Source organism: Talpa europaea, assembly GCF_964194135.1.
Source record: "Talpa europaea genome assembly, chromosome: 6".
Lineage (NCBI taxonomy): Eukaryota > Metazoa > Chordata > Mammalia > Eulipotyphla > Talpidae > Talpa > Talpa europaea.
Genome location: NC_140072.1, coordinates 13,294,174 through 13,312,148, shown reverse-complemented (window position 1 = coordinate 13,312,148; position 17,975 = coordinate 13,294,174). Strand labels below are relative to the sequence as shown.

General features: G+C 46.1%; 1 protein-coding gene across 1 annotated transcript in view; it reads left to right on the top strand.

Annotated features, from left to right (window-relative positions):
- Window positions 1–17,975, top strand: part of DTNB (dystrobrevin beta) — a gene marked incomplete at its 5' end in the record, with an annotated part of 165,302 nt that overhangs the window by 136,871 nt on the left and 10,456 nt on the right. Inside the window, one exon of the mRNA XM_084236050.1 lies at window positions 5,232–5,252. Within this exon, the coding sequence (XP_084092176.1) occupies window positions 5,232–5,252 (21 nt within the window). The remainder of the gene's footprint in view (window positions 1–5,231; window positions 5,253–17,975) is intronic.

Here is a 17,975-nt window from a genome sequence, read left to right as displayed (position 1 = left end):
AAGTGGGCAGTGCCTCAGAAGCCAGGCTGAAGGGGGTGGATTTCATCCTGTGATACAGGAAAGTCATGGAAGGTTTAAAAAATAGCAGTTCAGGAAAGTACGCAGAACAAGTTAGAAAGGGAAGGAGCTGCAGGCTAACAGGAGGCTGATGAAATTGTCTAGGCCCCAAGTGACAGTAGTCTAGACGCGCAGCAAAGCCCAAGATGTCCCCTTGGAGACTTTCCTTCAACTTCTCCATTCTAAATCAGTCCCTTAATAATGAAGCTCGTGGGATTAGCAACTTGGGCAAGTGTTGTGGGTTTTTTTTTTTTTTTTTTTAAATACAAGAGCCGGGGTACAGGCCAGATGCGCAGGAGGGTGAGAGGATTCACCAGAGACAGAGCGGGGAACAAAACGGGCAGACTGATGAAATACACTGCTGAGGGGAGTAGCGGGTGAGACAGGAGAGGTCTGCCTTGCCATGTGGGTTGCTCCGAGGCCTGTGGGGATCGAACAGGCACTGCAGAGGCTGTGGACAGCCTCAGAGCGCTGCGCTCAATCGCCTGCGTCACCAGGGAGGCCCCAAGTGTTGTGAGTTTTACGTTGACTTTTGACTTACTCAAGACAATCACTTCTTCTAGTCTTGAGCTGAGTTCTTTTCCTAGCTTTGGCCCTAGGTATTTGGGTGATTTTGCCTGGACATGTTTCTGCAGTAACCCTGTTAACAGGATTTCTCCTGAGAAATAGTTTGTCTAAATGGGTCTTGTTTAAAGAAAACCTTATGCATAAAACTTGGCCCAAATCCTTCTAGCAGTTGTCAAGCATCCAGCTAAGCAACCCAACCACCCACTCAAGACAGCAGAGAGGTGCTTACATGCATGTGGCCTGTGTAACATCTCCAGTCATCTGGTGCTTTGAAGGCCCTGCCATTGTGGGGTTAGTCCATCTGTAGGACACCTTTATGTCAACTCTCCCTTTCAAGAAGAGGCTTGCAAACATTACGCAAAGATGGAAGGTACCCCAGGGTAATTTCTGTAAAAAGTCAAAAAGTTTATGCAAAACAGGGAAGTCAGAATGCATCTCCCCTCACTACTGCTGTGTGCTTTCCCAGCAGGAGCCTTGCCCTCAGTGTTTCTTGGAGGTCCTGGCTCTGAGCCCACTGCATCTTTGTGACCTTACAGTGCACCCCTGACACTAGACTCAGGGCTAAGCAGGATGAGCTGATACCTGGCACTCTAATCCCAAATTCTGAGTCTTTTTGTATTTCCAACGGTTGTTCTTCATTTACAATTTCAGTAAAATAAGCCATACCCTTTCGCCCATTTTATAGGATCCCCAGTAGCTTCTTAAATGCCTTAGCATTTACACACCTGACATTCTAACACCATTCAGACTGGAAGGAAGAATTTGCAAACATAAACAAGAATGTTGTCTTTTAATTTAGTCATTAGAATTCACAGTTGAAACTTCGTGCCTTTGAAAGGCATCCAGCTTCCTAAAATGATTACAGTATAATCTTGTGTGCACTTATATGCAGTCCTAAAAGATCACACATTGGAGTCACTGACTTCCATTAAAATTTCAAAGATGTTTTCCTGCTATTAAAAATATATACTCTCCAATTCATAATAAAAGTGCCCTTTAGAATCCTAATTTTAATTTCAAAGGACTGTCCTGCTTTCGTTGGTGTTCAGTCTCCTCTTATTTAATGCTCTCATAAAACAGCTGTAAGCAGTTAGTCAAATGGACTGTCAGCCCACGTGGTCTGCGATACTCGTAAATTAAAATATGCCACACGGTAAGTTTCCATTTCATGGGGAGTTCTTTCATTCTACTGACTCCCTGAAATATTACATCTATTTATCTGAAAAATGATAATTTTAAAAGCAAACATAAGAAGTGTTACCATTGTTCATTAATTCATTCAATAAAAGTCTTAAGTCCTTTTTTTTTGAAACAAGGCAGGGTAAAAATTAACAAAAACATACTGGGGGGCCTCGCCGGTGGCGCAGCGGTTGAGCACTGGGTTGCGAAGCTGCCTGGAGCCTCTGCAGCGCTGGTTCGATCCCCGGCTGCTCCCCGGCCACCGGAGGAGGGTCCCACATGGCACACAGACCTCTCCTGCCGCCTGCTGCTCCCCTCAGCAGTGTACTTCGGTCCTTCTGCCTGCTCTCCTCCCTGCTCTGGCTCTGGTGAATTCTCTCACCCTCCTGTGCTTCTGACTGTACCCAGTGCTTGATAAATAAATAAAAATAAATCTAAAAAAAAAAAAAAAAAACATACTGGGTTTCTAAGTGTCATGGTTAGGAATTAGATATAGAGTGGTGAACAAGTTTCACTCACTGTCTCCAAGTAGAATCAGAGACCTTCTCACGGTGGAGTGACAGCACATGGACTGACAGGGCCCACATTTCAGTTCATATCTTTTCTTTATATTCTTTCCTCTGATGAATGTGGATAGGCATAACCTCTGCCTCAGACTTCTTATTTGGTGTGTTATTATTTCATTTTCTCACTCATGTTCCCGTATATTTCCACCTCGCTTTCCTTTTTCCAAGGATGCTTTTGAAATGCATTTATAAGGTGTGTTTTCAGTTCAGCCTCATCTGCTAGCAAGGTTTGAACGTAAAGTTTTCTATCAGTGACTACAATAGTTACATCATTACATTGAGCGTTTAGCCGGATGTCCCCATGTAGAAGAAAAGCACACGTTTTTAGGTTACATAAGCAGTTCTAGATTTGTACTTTGTAAGGTATTTTTTTTTAAAGATTTATTCTTTTTTGCATACAAGAGCTGGGTACAGGCCAGAGGTGTGGGGGGGTGAGAGGATTCACCAGAGACAGTGGGAAACAAAACTGGCAGATTGACCAAAGTACACAGCTGAAGGGAGCAGTGGGAGAGCCAGGAGAGGTCTGCTGTGCCATGTGGGTAGCTCCCTGGCCGGGGATCAAACTCATGCTGCAGTGGCTGCAGATAGCTTCATAGGTTGCATCTTAACCCCTTGCGCCACCAGGGAGGCCCTGTAAGGTATTGTTAAGTATTATCACCTCCTTTAAATCACACTGACTCTCAATCTTGTCATCAGTCAATATTTACTGACCCCAACTGACTAATTGATAACAAAAAGATCTGCAGCCTTATATCTGATCTGCTTATTGTGTTGACAGAACCTTCCAGGCTTTATCTAAATAACGTGTGTGAGTTTCAGTGATACAAGCCATCCTAACTAACACTTTGCCCATCCTCTCCCACATGGGAGGGTCATGGCGGTCGGGAGAAGCCCTGAGTCCTGAAATGCTGCCCGCCTTCCCTTCCCTTCCCCACCCAGCATGTATCAGTGTCTCCTGACAATAATAATGATTTCGTGTCTTTAGACAAACCATAGCAGGTCATCAAAAGTTTAGAAATGAAACGCTGCTTTCGGAAATGTCCTGTTCTGTTGAGCCAAAGCACTGCTATCTCCAGTACCAAACCTGGGCAGGACAGCAGAAATGAGCAGATGTCTTAGAAACAGTTCTAAGAAATGACTTACTGGTCTTTTGACCTCAGATGCAATTTCAACCTGTCAGGATCACCCCATCCCTCTCCCACTAGCTCAGTTCCATCTGAACACTTGGTGCCAGCAATACAAACACAGTTTTTAGTTGTGTAATAATGGTCCTGTGCATGTTTTCCCTGCCTGCCAACCAGAAGAAACGTGTTCTGCCCTACAGGGGACTCTGGCTAGGAAGGGAGACTAATTCTGAACTATTAATACAAAACTCTAACTCCACCTAGCTAGAGTCATGCATACCAGATGCAGAGACTTGGTCTGGCTAACCCAGCCAATGCTCGCGGACTCCTGGGCTCTGTGCTGTAGGTTTGGTCAGCCTCCGGCAGCTGCCTCTGATTCTGAAGAGCACATTCCTGCACGGAGTTGAAATTTCCTCAAGAGATCTCTTCGTGCCCATGTCTCTGATAAGAATGGAAATTATTTTTCTCTAAAATTTACTTCCCCTCCCGCTTTGTAACCCATTGCTTATAGGGCAACCCTTCCCACCATCCCACCCAGATCTAAAGGGTGTGAAAGCTCAACTCTCATCCATCCTGAAAATGTCCCACATATGTGTTCGTAAAGACCGCCTGCATGGGTGGATCCAGCTGACATAAAGCCAGTACAACAGCTTTTGGGTTTCTGTATTTGGGGCAAGTAGAAGAGGCTCCCCGGCCAAAGTTCCCCATGAAAGAGAAAGCAGCCCCCCACGAAAATCCAGAGTAGCTGAGGGGCAAGGGACAGACAAGGGAGAAACTCAGAAGTGCTTCTCATCTCCACCTGCTGCTCTCTGCAGTACCTGGCTGGGTACCCACGGGGGACGGCAGGCCAACGCCCCCCAGGCAGTCCTGTCAGGCTGTGAGGGACAGAGGCCGGCTCTCACGTCTGTCTCCAGTGCTTTATGTATAAGAACCACTAACTGAATCTGTGTTGAATTAATGAAAAACTGAGGTGGAGAATTCTTTCTGGAAGTCCTCATACTGCCCTGGAGCAGTTTCCAGCTTGTTGTGGAGGGATGGCGATGCACGTGCGTCCTAGAAAAAACCACAAGCGGCTTGAAAGCAAGTGGCAGGAGGAGGACCATGGATAGATGACTCTGTGGTCAGGTGGAGCTGCAATTCCCTGGAGCTTCTCAGAGCAGAGTTTCTCCAGCGAGCAGCACTGGAGTCAGCTGAGGAAAGGCCTCTGCACACACTGGTAGGCCCCACCCAGAGTTTTGACTCAGGCAAGGTGGGGCCTAAAACCTGCATCTCTGACAGATTTTCAGGTGATGGTGCTGCAGCCTGTCTGTGCTCCTCACGCTGACAACCACCGTCCTAGACACACGTACTTAAACACGTGCGGATATGGGGAATGAGAAACAAGGATGACTTCGAGTCAGGGTTGAGCTGCTGCTTCCAGTTTAATCCCTTTAGCTATGTGACCTTGAGGGGTCAGGCTCTCTATAAACAAGGAAGTTGGACTGGATGGTTTCTATGGTCTTTCCTTCCAACGCTAGAAAGTACATTTGATAACCGGATGGGGCAGAAGCCTGCCACTTGCTCTGTCTAGCTGATGATGCCCTCTTGGCGGTCAGAGCCTTTGCCATCTGAGCCCATGGGCTTTGCCTGGTTTGCCTGATTCTTCTGTCATTTCTTCCAAATGTTTATGGTGATGGGCATTAATTTCTCTCCTTTTTCCCTCTGTCTTTTTTTTGTTTGTTTGTCTTCAACACCCTAGGAGGAAGAGCAAAAGCAGGCAGTAAGTGAACTTCAGAATTCTCCACCCAGCTCTGCTCCTTTTGCATGTTCTTCTCTTTCTCATCTGTCTTGTGCCTCCCCTCTCCTCCCTGCACCAGATCTCGCTGCAGAATCGGTCGTGTGTAAAACTCTTGGCAGTTATCTCCATGTTGTAAATTGGCCTCCATGTCTGCCTCATGTTCCCCTAGCAGAGCATGTTATTTGGAACCAGAGCTTGTTGAATTTTTTTTCAAGGGGCACCTCTGTGATGTTTATTTAAATATGCATGATTAGCCAGGCTACAATTGCATCTTCCTGCACTTCATTCTCTGCGCTCTGTGTTTAGGGTGATTTTAATCACTTGAAACACTTTTTGGGGTGGTGAGGGTGACCTCAGGTCTAAATAATTTGTCATGAGGGACTGTGCATGAAACTGAGTAGTTCTTTTGATGACTTCAGTATCCTTTAGTCTTGAACAGACTCCTGGATATCCCAACTCCTCTCACCTTCTTAACAAAATTGCTGCTGGTAGCTGAATGCTGGTCCTGGAAGTGACTTCTGTTCAGCACCTGCTCCAGAGGGAGCTCTGGTTTTTCTGAGCTGTGTGGCTATGGCATGGTGGCCAGGGAAGACTTATGTTTATTTTTATTTTTCCTGATGACCACTAACACCAGAAAATCAGGGGAGGCCCTATCCACCATAGTAACGCCATGTTTATATAATATAGTACAACTTTGGTGGGAGGGCAGAAAAGCCTGATCTTTTTCACTTACTCTACAAATATGCAACATTGGAGAGTAATTGAATAGTAGAGTAAGGAAAAGAGAAAGAAAGAAGAGAGATAGGTGATGAGGGAAGGAGGCAAGAGAGAAGTAAAGGGGAGACAGACTGTCAAAAGAAAGAAAGAAGACAGAGTTTGGGACTGGGATAGGTTGCAACCCCAAAATCTCAGTGGCCATTTGTTTTCTTCCTTCATTGGCGCATAATTTATTGCTCGGAGCTTATGGCCCTTCCTTGCACCAGGTGCGTGCACGTGGGCAAAGCAAGAGACCAGGATTGAAAGTCAAGGCTAGTCATTCAGGGCTTGTTCCAGGAAGTGACAGGTTATCAATCCCACTCTTTGTCATGGTCAAAACAATCACCTGACCATACTTAACTTCATTGGGACAGGGAGGTATAATCCTCCAGTTTGCTTAAAAAAAAAAAAAAGAGAAGCAGGTGCTAGTAATGCCTGCTTACAAACAGAAGGACGTGAGGTTGTGTTGGAGGGAAAGAGAGACCATTTACTCTCCTGTTCCCTTCTCCCAGCCCTTCCTGGGCACCCCATCCCCTTGCTACCAACTGTCCCCTGCCTGCTGGCCCAGGACATCACCTCACACTGACTACCAGTATTTCCTTCCTCCTGTCACCCTCCATAGCCCAAAGATGCACTTTATAGCTAGAACCACTTACTCTGGGAACTTACTAGAACAACCAGCCAGACCAGCATCTCCTGATCCCTCTTTGAAGTGCCAGCTCAGGATGAAGCTTGTACTTAGGAATGCCCTAGAACTCACCTGAGATCTCACTCTCAGAAGAAGGACATTGTATATATTTTAAGGGTAGCAGTAGAACTTCCAGTCACAGTTCATTTTTTAAAAATATTATGGATTATCATGTAATCCAAGAAATGAGAAATCACCACTGCTAGTACATTATTTCTCAAGTTCAGCCACACTCCCAGTACCCTGCGTGGACTTAGGACCTCGTGGTCATTCTTGTCTTTCCTCTCTCACCCTCGCGCCTTCCCTTCACTTTTCTCAGATCCAAGGGTCATGAATGAGGGCAGGACTGCCTGGCTACTTCAGACCAGTGGCTGTTCGACCTTCCACGTACCTGTAGTTTACCAGGCTCAGGAATTGGGCTCTGTCATTGAGTCAGGGTTCATCAGGCCTGTGATAATCATCAGACTGTAACCAAATGGCCTTGTCTGCCTTCTTCACTGTACATCCCCAGCTGCTAGCCCAGTGCCTGCCACATGGCACATACTCAGTAGTTGCTGGATGAAAACAGATATTAAGCAAATTTACAAGATTTTCACTGAAGAGCAGCATGAATTCACAAGTGTATTAATTGTAAGGGACATGACTGGTTTGAGTACCTATAGCAGTAATTTTGCTCAAATTACCCCTGTGAAATAGGTAGACCCATTCAGGAGACTAATGATGGCTCAGAAATGTCATTTATAAAGGGGAATCAGAAAAACGAATTTCACTGTTACCAAAAGAATAAGAACACCAAGCTAATATATTATTATTGTTATGAACACTGTATTATTTCTGTCTAAAGACTAGATACTGATTATGTAGAATAAAATCATTTTCTTTTAATGCAGATAATCTATAAAATGTGAAATATCTATAGTTATTGGTTCCATTTGAAAATATTTTGAGCATTGCTCCATTAAAATCCCAGTTCCTGCAGCCATAAATGTAGTTCTAGAATATACCAGCATGTTACAAAGAGGCACACAGGGTGATAACAGACAGCGGAGGACCCCTCTGGCAGCGGCAGTGCCCACCTGAGCCACTCCATTCATGGTCAGACAGTATCCACATCCAGTCTGGAGGGATTTCAGTGTACAGATTCATTCTAGGAAAATCTCAGGCTTCCATTTTCCCCAGTGACTCAGCTTCACTGCTTGATTTCTAACACCAAATAAAATGAGCTATCCAAGGCCAAGGGGCTCAGTTTATTCATCAAGAACACCTTTTTTCTGATTCCCCTATTAAAAGATGATCACCTTTTCTATAAGATCAACATTAGGCTAAAGGCTGTAATTTCTATAACTGTAGACAGTACTCTATAAGGATGGGGTCTCCCAGATGAGCAGTAGGGTTACAGAGGTGGTACTCTGAAAACAATGTGATTAGCAGAATCCCAGGGATTCTCTAAGAGAACATTGCTGTACTTGGAACCTCTCTTTCAGTCCGTTGGGGTATCAGGCGGAATCCCACGCCCTCTCTGATTTCCAGAACTAGACAAATAACCCACTACAACTTCACCAAAAAAGGGTGTGCGGGCTTGCTCTCAGAAGCCCGTCTCGACCACAGGTCCACCAAACAGGCCTCAGAGGAAGAGCACTCAGTGTTTAGTTATCCATGGTTGACCCATGAGGGCTCCGACACTTTGAATATTAACTTTGTAAGTTTAAAAGGAAAAGTACTTTTTTGGGGGGAAAAAAAAAACCCTATACAACAGGAAATAAAAACATCCCATGAGATTATTGGTGAGTTCACCATGAGATTATTGGTGAACTCCTTGATGCCAGCATAAGCTTGTCAATGATTTTTCCTACTGGTTGGCTAAACCTGTGGGCACAATCTCATTGTGAAGTGGTCCACATGCCTCTAACATGTCCTGGAGACTGGCTGGCCAAAATCTGAAATAGAAGCTTAATCTACTTTTTCCTGAAAGGCAAAGGGTTGTCATTCATTTATTTATTCAGCATTGTCTTACTACTTTGAAGTCAGTGAGCTTGGCCTTTGGAAAATAAGGGAACTCCTACATAAATCCCACCCTCAAATAGTATGAAAATTAGCTCATGGTTGGCATTATGCCCTAAATACAGAAATACAAGCCAGGTCAGTGATGTCCTGGGCCCGAGGCACCACTGCCGCCCTCCAAAGTTTGCAAACTCTGCAGATATCATTGGGTAAACAAGGGTCAGTGTGCTGTGCTAGATGCCACAGACCTGCGTGTGGGCTGGGTCAGGCCTGGTACGCAGACCAGCTGCGGTGCCCGCCGCCCCAGATGGCTGTGTGCGAGTGTGTAGAGTGTCCTCACTATCAGTCTTGCTTCTGCCCTCACTACAGGGAACTAGCAGTTTGTTGGTTTATTTTTTAATTTGACTTTTTTCTGAAGAGGAAATATTGTTACAATATTAAAAATAGGCATTTGTATTTCACTCCCTGAAGACTCTTTGAGCACCTGCAAAGGGTTTAGTCTGAGAACATAAGGGAAGAAAACTTTTAGGTCTATGCGGCTTCCCTAGTAATGTCCATCACTTCCACTAATGAAAGGCTGAGAGATTTCCTTGTCTGCTTTCTTATTCCCCGCCTGTACTATGATTCTGTCTTTTCCTCTTCTGACCGGAATGCGTACAGCTGGTGAAAAATACCCTCCAGGATCTCCAAGAAAAGCCTCTACACTCCACTCTGGAGAAATACTCCTTCCATTAGAACAATACTGAATTCCTAGGACACACTGCCTCTGCCAGAACCCTGCAGCCGAGTCTCAGCAAAGCACCAACAGAAAAAAATGTCTGATCGCTGCAGGGCTTTGACGTAGGACCTGGAGAAATGAGGGGTACCATTGACTGCAGAGTGAAACTGGGAGATGATCTAGGTTAGGAAGGGAGCTTTGATCTGATTTTGAACATGCTGAGTTACACAAAACAGGCAGTAGTCAAGCTTTGTGTCTGGTGTGCTAGATTTCTGTGGACCTGCAACTGGGATCAGAGGGGAAACAAGGCTAGCGATGTGGATGTGGAAGTCTTCAATCTAAAAGAGGGTTGAAACCATGAAACCATAAACATGAGCTGTATAGAAAACCCATAGTACACAAAAAGAGGAAAGAAGTCAAAGGAGGGTTGGGATTGTGGCTTCTGATGGAACCAGAAAGTTTCTAGGGGAAAATCAGTAAGACCAATAAACCAATAAGATAAGGAAGCCCAGGGATTTTTTTGGAAAGAAAATTTTCAGTAGTGTGCAAGCAGTTCTGCAAAAAAGGCTTTGTCTTCTCCAACCTCCTGCTCCCCACCCTGCTGGATAAAGGAAGGAGTTAAATCTTGAGCCTGCCATACTAAATGACAGTGATGAGTTAGGCTTCTAACTCACTGAACCTTGTTGACAAAACCTTGTTTCTGTCTAAACATGTATAGAACCTTTATAAACCTCAGTTTCCTCATCTATAAACTTCCAGCTCTATAATTCTTTAATCCTTTCATCACTGATACCAATCAGTGTATAGGAGAGAGGCTATAAACCCTGAAAAGTGCAGAAATCCAGCTGGGTTCATTGGACCGGTTCCTACTTTTGTGGCTTTGAAAGCCCTCAGGCCCTCACTTCATTGTCTGGATTTTCTTTCAATAACCAACTTCTTTCCCAGAGTTTATCCATGCCAGCCTCCTACTTCCCACTCTTGCAGACAAAAGAAAGCACCCTAGGAAAAGAACAGCTGCTTCCGTGACCAGCTGAAATGCCCTTCTCAAGCCTTTCCTGCCCTCTGCATCTTGGCCATGCCAAGATGGGGTCTCACCCAGGATCCTCTCTTGACATGTGATTGGATCTGTGGGCCTTTGCTTTGAGAGTGTCTATAGACACTCTATAGTGTCTATAGATTTGAGTTTCCTCAAATCTTGATGCTGTACCAATCTCCAGGGTTTTAGAGCTGACCTCAGGCTGGGTCTGATGTTCCACGTTAATAATACTAAGGTTGGAGCTTCCTGGCCTAGAGTTCTTAACTGAGATTAACATCTGCTGAGTTTCAGCTAAAAGAAGCCTGTTATAAACGGTACAGTAGACTCTTGCAATCTTCTCCATTTGTTGCTAATCACAACTTGGCAAGTAGGATTATTCTCGTTTGGAGCTGCAGTATAGATGTCCCAATGCCTTAGAAAGGAAGGAAGGGAGGGAGGGAGAATGTTTTATAAAATTAGAGGCAATGCAGAGAGACAGTTAACTGCCCCTCAAGCTCTACCTTTAATAAGAATCCATGCCAACTCAGCATGCCTTCAGAGCTGGCAAGCCATAAATCCTTTATTATGTGTATTATCATTAACAGTCATATAATACTATTGATTCACCACCTTCACATTTTTAAATCTTTTTTTTAAAAGATTTACTTATTTATGCATGTAAGAACTAGGGTACACGCCATAGGTTTAGGGAGTGAGAAACTGAGTGGGGAACAGAAACTGAGTGGGGAACAGAACAGGCAGATTGACTGAAATACACTGTTGAGGGGAGCAGCAGGCGAGACAGGAGAGGTCTGCTGTGCCATGTGGGTAGCTCCCTGGCCAGGGATTGAAATCGTGCTGCAGTGGCTGCGGACAGCTTCATAGGTTGCGTCTCAACTCCTTGCACCATCAGGGAGGCTCACACATTTTAAATTTCTACTCCTATATTTAACCATATCAGACCTAAGGAAACCAAGAAAGAATCTAGGTGAGTCTTAGGCCTAAAGCTGCCTCCAGGACATCTCTCAAATATATAAAAATAAGAGTCTATTCTTGGGATCCTTGAAGGTTCTAGCCTAATCTGAGGCCGCTGGTGGTCTGTCCTTCCTTCCATAGCAACTCACGCCTGGACAGCCCCCCTCCTCATGGCTCTGAGTCACCCTCAGCCAGATTTTCATCCTTAGCACTCTAGACATTTGGGCCAGATGGTTCTTTTTTGAGGGGGAAGGGGGAGATGTTCTGTGTATTGTAGGATGTTGAGCAGCATTTTCAACCTCTACCTATTAAATCCCAGAGGTGCCCCACCCAGGTACTTTCACCCCCAATTAAGAAGTACTTCTCTGAGCCCAGAACACTCTTTTTCTGCTATGTAGTCTGAGCTCTCAAGATGTTCTCAGAATCCCTTAGTCTGAGGTTTAGATCTGGGGTGGGTGGTAAAGGATTCCTAGTCACCTTCCCCCACACTAACATCTGCTTTTGATCATCTGCTTCTCTCCTCTCTGCTCCTTCACTCAGGTGCAGTCTAGTCCTTTTTTTTTCCTCCAAAAACTTGCTTGTCTCTCCTGCTCTCAATTCCTGTCACCATTCTTCATGCCAGCCTCTGTCATCAGTCGCCTGGTCTCCTTGTCTCATGTCTCTTGCTTCTCAGTCCCACCTTCTTATTATCCCCAGCCAGATTCCTAACTACACGTCTCACTGACCACACCAGTCCCACCTGGAAACCTTCTCTTGCTCCCTCCATGTTGCCTGAGTCAACTCAAAGATACTATGTAGGTTCTTGTAGAGCCATTAAAAATACAACTTTAAATGTTAAAATCATTCTCAGCTGTAAAAAACTGAATTTGTCCATGCACTGTAGTTTGCCCGTCCATGGTCCAGTAAATGAACTTGGCCTTTGATTCATGACTCTGGATGCTTGAAGCCCACACTTCTCTTTCCCATCCCACATCTTCTGTGGCCCCCACATGTCAGCCTTCCGCACTGCTCCTTGTCCCCCTAGGCAGCCTACTCTCTCGGGCCCAACACCTCTGCTCACGCCTGTGCTCACCTGAATTGCCCTTCCTGAGCCTTCTCTGCCAATTGAAATTAGACCCCTTAAGATACTCTCAGATGCCACCTCTCCTATGAAACTTTACCCCGTTCCAGAAGGTCAGAGTTAAACCCTCTGCTTCTGTGCTGCTTTTCCTTTGTCCCTCTGTGATGGTGCAGATTCCATCCCCTTTTGTATGCTGGTTATATACCTCCCTAACTGCCCCAGGAAGCTGTGAGCCTGTGGAGAATGGAGACATTCTGCTTCTTAGTAACCCCCCCAACTTCAACACTCCCCCCAGTACTTTGCAAATTAGATTAATGGCAGGTTGTACTCTTGAGCCCTGTGTAAAGCATTTTATGATCATTCTCGCCAACCTGTGAAGATATTATTATCTCCATTTCACATGTGAAGAATTGGGGATACAGAGAGGTTAAGTAAGTTGCTCAAGATCAAATAGCGAGTTAATGACGGGGCCTGGACTCTAACCACTGTGTTATATGTATATAACAGGGACTCAGCAGAGTGGTGGGGCTCACTGAGGTTGCCATTCCTCACCATACAAGTTTTGCTTGCCCATAAGTAGCATTTTAATTGGACTCGTTTGAATTTTAAAATATTACTAATAGGTTCTGGCTGCTTGCCTGATCATTGATTTAACCGTCTAACTAAGGAACCTGCTCTCCTGTGAGCCTATCCCCTTTTTTTCCCTACTATGCAATCTGAGTGTTTGGCATTCATTATATAGGGATTTTTCCCTCCGCGAGGCCCCTGATCACTTTGTGGAGGACTGGCTTTGAAATCCTGAAATGAGAATTAAAGGAATACCGTTTTCAAACAGAGCTGAGCAAACTAGGAGAAACAAACAGAAAGAGGGTAATTCTAGGCTTGGAATTTATGAGCTCCCCAATCTAAAAGTTTAAATCTCAACTCTCTTTTCATCTTTGGTTTTATGGTGAGTTTTAATAGGTTTTTTTCTTTGTCTCAGGAATTTAATATGCTTTCCTCCTTCCAGTAAGAAAGATAACTAGACACCTTGCCCCCCACCCCTTTAAGCCCTGGGGTAAGCTTTAGCGTCTGTATAATGTAGTTAGACTTGAATAGGGGCAGAATCCTGAAGAGTGAGCGCCATAACCTCTGATTCGTCGCCAGCAGTGATCACACAGCGCCCAGTCATCCTACAGTGGCCCTTCTCGTCTGCAGCGGCGACCCCCACACACCTCCACTGTGAGTGGCAGGTTACGTGTGAGCACCGAGTTTCCTGAAGTAATGTGGGAACAAACAGGTGTTAGCCCTCTGCAGAGGGACCTCATAGTAGGCTTTCGGTGGCCCCATTCTCCCAACCGACAGCACAGGTAAATGTGCATTGATGGTTGTGAGAGAAGAGGCACCATAAAACTCTTCAACCCGTCTCTCAAGTGTGTAAAGTCACGTTTATCGTCAGGAGTTAGTACTGCACTTCAGCTTGTTGTAGACACCTTTTCTAAGCTAGGGAGGTCCCCGGCATCTTCTTTACCTGATCTAGTCTGCCCCAGTGGGACCCTCCCTGCTTCTTTGCTCACTGCCATGCAGTTGTCTTTCTTGTCTCCACCTGTTCCCATCGCCTGCTCACCTCCATCTAGGTCCTTAACTCTTTCCTGCAAGGCAGTTGTCGTCAAATCTTGCAGCAGGACAGACAGCGCAGCTCAGAGAACCCTCCCTCTCCTTTGACTTCCACATTTGATGAGCCAGCTGCCTTTTCTAGCAGAGCCTCCACCAGCACCAGCTCAAAACAGTATGTGAGGTTTTTATTTACCTTAAAGAAAAAAATACACAAAGTCCATTCTTCATGCATCCTAGTTCTCTGTACACTCACACCTGCCTCGCCCAGATTTCAGAGTAGTAGCTCCTTCCTCCCAATGTTGTATTTTGCTTTTTTGTTTTTTGTTTTTTCTGAGAGGGCCTTTGAACATCCGCAGTAAAGAGGCCAGTTTGTTTAGTTTAAACACACTGCAGCAAAATGAAGGTAATTGTCCACGCGGGCCATCTGCTACCTGGCAGGTATCCATGAGTCAGAGAGAGAAATGGAGACTAAAGTATCTCCTTCTGTTACCATGATGACAGCTTAGCTCAGAGTTCTATTGGGGTATGTGTGCAGGGGGAAGCAGTTATCAAAGCTCTGTAGAAGGTAATACCTCTCAAAATCAGGTTTTTTGCCACAGGCTTTTGTGGGCTTGATTACCTGACTATATTGTATGCCAAGGAGATTAAAAAAAAAAATGCATATCTGTTCCATGCGGAAAAGGAAGAGGAGGAAATAGTGTTTCTGGAGCACCTACTGTGTGCCAAGCACATGTCGGGGATGCCTTACAAGGCCTGGAATGGCACACACCATTTCCCTGCCACAGACATTGTCCAGGCGCGGCCAGTTCTCTGCCACAGGGGGAGAGTCCCTGTCTCTGTCGAGATGTCGGCAGATGGGGGGATCTGTGTCCTCAGGTCAGTTTTATGTAAAGTCAGGTTCTCTGGCAATCCCTCTACCTGTCTTGGCTCCATGGTTAGCTTGGTGTTCTAGACAAGACACTAAGTCATAGTCACTCCGCTCTCCTTTCTCACACTCTCCTTCTGACCTACTTGCCGGTCAAGAAGCATTGCCAGCTGCAGCAGGAGAGGCTGACCAAGCTCTTCCCCTCTGGCCTCTGGAATGCCGGCCTTGGTCCCTGGTGCTTTGGTCTCTCCTACAGTTTGAGGCAATTAAAAGACCCAGGTAGCTAGTTATCTGTGACCTTGTGACTGCTGCAGGCCTCAGTCTCCTCGAACATAAATGAATGCTGAACTGAAAAATTAATGTAGAGGCCTGAACCCTTTGAAATTATAAGCATCATTTCTGAGCCCTTTTTTTGGAACACGCTACGTGGCCTGCTCAAGTCCTCGGGGTGTTTGCTGATGCAGAAGTGAAGAGCAGACCAGAACACATCTCAGAAGGTAACACTTGTCTAGGACCATATTTCTGGCAGAATTATTTCCAACTACAAGGGACCTCTGTGTTCCGAGAACCTGAGTTACAGGCCATTTATTGTGTTAGTTATTGGTGAGAGGCACAATGGCCTGTGCTGTGTGGAAGCCTTTGTTATAGGTTGTATCACAGTAAGATTCCACTGGCCTTGCGTCAGAAACCTAAAGACACCAAGTACAGCAGCTTGAGTAACATTCAACGTTGTTCCACTATAACACTTAGAAAAAAATATCCCAGCCAAGGTTGAATGAAATGGCCTTGTTCAAGGACCTGATGACATTATATGATGTTTTGCTTAATGTCTGTTTCCAAGAACCTCTGAAGACAATGTGGAGGATTAACCATAGTGTGTTGCAAAGCCCTCCCAGGCTAGCTGCCCCTCTCCTGGCAGCTGAAACCCAGGGGCACAGATTGTTTTATACCCTCTCCCCTGGGGCCACCTGACCAGCTCCTCCACCTTTTCCAGTTTCCATGCGATTCTCTGGTTCCCCATAATCTCGACCACTCTGATGTGCCTCCACTGTGGTGCCACTAGATTGCTTTGCATTGACAGGAGTGCTTGGCGGTCTCCAGGGGGAGGATTTGCCTCGCCTCTCTGGACACAGAAGCCACCTGTGCTTTGGAGACAAGATGCAACTGTATAGTGCGTGATCCAGCTACATGTTTAGTACGTCCAGGCCCAGACCGATCAAGTGGGCAGACAGTGAGCAAACCCGTACCTGGTTGCTAGGTGATTGTCCACATGGGGAGAGTGCTCTGTCCTGCGAGTGCTGACTCAAGCTGTCTGCTAGGGAAAAGGACGACACAGGGTGTGACTGCAGGGAAGGTCACGGCAGGTCTGCTTTCCACACGTAGCTGTCCCGTAAAGTAGTTCACATAAGGCTTCATGGATGACAGATAGATGTAGCACTCCCCAGAGGTATGGTCAGCTCTGGCTGCAGCTCCCCCTTTCCATTACAGAAGAGGGTCAGAAACTTGATCCATCCCATTGTCATTTAACAAATATTTATTAAGCATTTATAGCTACTAAACACAATGGCGAGAAAGAGATTCTGACAGGTGGCCAGAGGACAGGTCCTGAGGAGGTGCTGATGGAGTCGACACCCAGAGGACCAGCAGGAGCAGGCCAGACAGCACTGGGAGGATGGTGCCAACAGCAGAAGTGTGGGCAAGGGCACCAGCCTTCCAGGAGATTAAAGGAACTGTTGCTGGTCCTTGTGCTTTTTTGTCTAAACCACCCAGCAGCAGTCAGTTGGAAGCCTTGCACCAGCGTCCCCCATCTAAGACCATCCAGGCTTCCTCGACCCTCAGCTTCAGGCCTTGCTGGACCATGTGCCTATCAATTGACATGACTTGCATCCCCCCCAGGACCCTTGGGATTGGCTGACCTGGCTGTGTGCCAACCAGTGTCACTCTCTGGCACCTGGCAGATGTCACACAGGGCCCCTGACAGCACAGCCTCGCTCTGCGTTGATCCAATGTGGTCCCAGAGCCGAGAACTGGAATTCTGACACCCATGGAAAAAAGAATGGCTTCTTGGTAGCCTTAGCTTGTCTCCTTCTACTGTGCTTGGAACAAAGCTGACTCTGGAGTCTGATTTTTATCTTCATCAGAAGACATGAGCTGGGCACCGGTCCCAGGAAGAAGGCCTGATTGTTTTCAAACTGATGGTGGACAGTAGGTTTCATTTCCTGATTCTAGAGTTTTAGCCACCCTTGTCCATCCCTCTTGCCTCGTTCATCCCCATCATCATTTTCCTACTAAGATATTTGCAAATGTTCAGATTTGTGTTCTCAATAAGGGGCCTCTTTGTTCATCTTGGCCTTGCCTCCCTGACAGCCAGCCTTCAGGCAGCGGGGCCTGACTGGAATCTCACCAAGGGAGATTTATTGAGTACTTGCCACATGTTTAACATGGGGTTGGCCCTCTGTGGGGATGACAGATAACTGTCATACACTGAAGTGAGCTTGGATTTCAAAGGCCACATACTCCAGCAAAAAAAAAAAAAAAAAAATTCAGGGGCTGAATGTCCCTCATGAGTACTGTCTCAGCTTGACTCAGCCTGGGACTTTCCAGGCAGACTCCAAAGGCAGCCTGTTCAGAGATGTCCCCCTTCCTCCACCCGAGACGGGTACTCTGCTTTGGGTGCTGGGCCTCAGCGGAGGGGTGTCCACAACTGCAGCCTGACCTGTGCCCCGACCATCGTGTCCCTGGTGGTGAGCAGGCCTGGTCCTCACAGGCAGCACCACCCGCTCTGCAGGTAAGGCGTGTGAATGCTCAGGTCCTCCCTGCCTCCAGGCACAGCCTCACCAAGGGCTGACTCCTCTGCATGACCAGGGCTCGTCCCTCTGACCTTATCAGCCATGGGAAACCATTGACTGCTGGGGTGCATGGGGCCTTCCTGGAGGCTATACAAGCTCATGAAGTATAATTGACATAAAATTATAAGTGTATATTATGGTGATTTGATATATGCATACATGGTGAAAGGATCCCCGCCCAC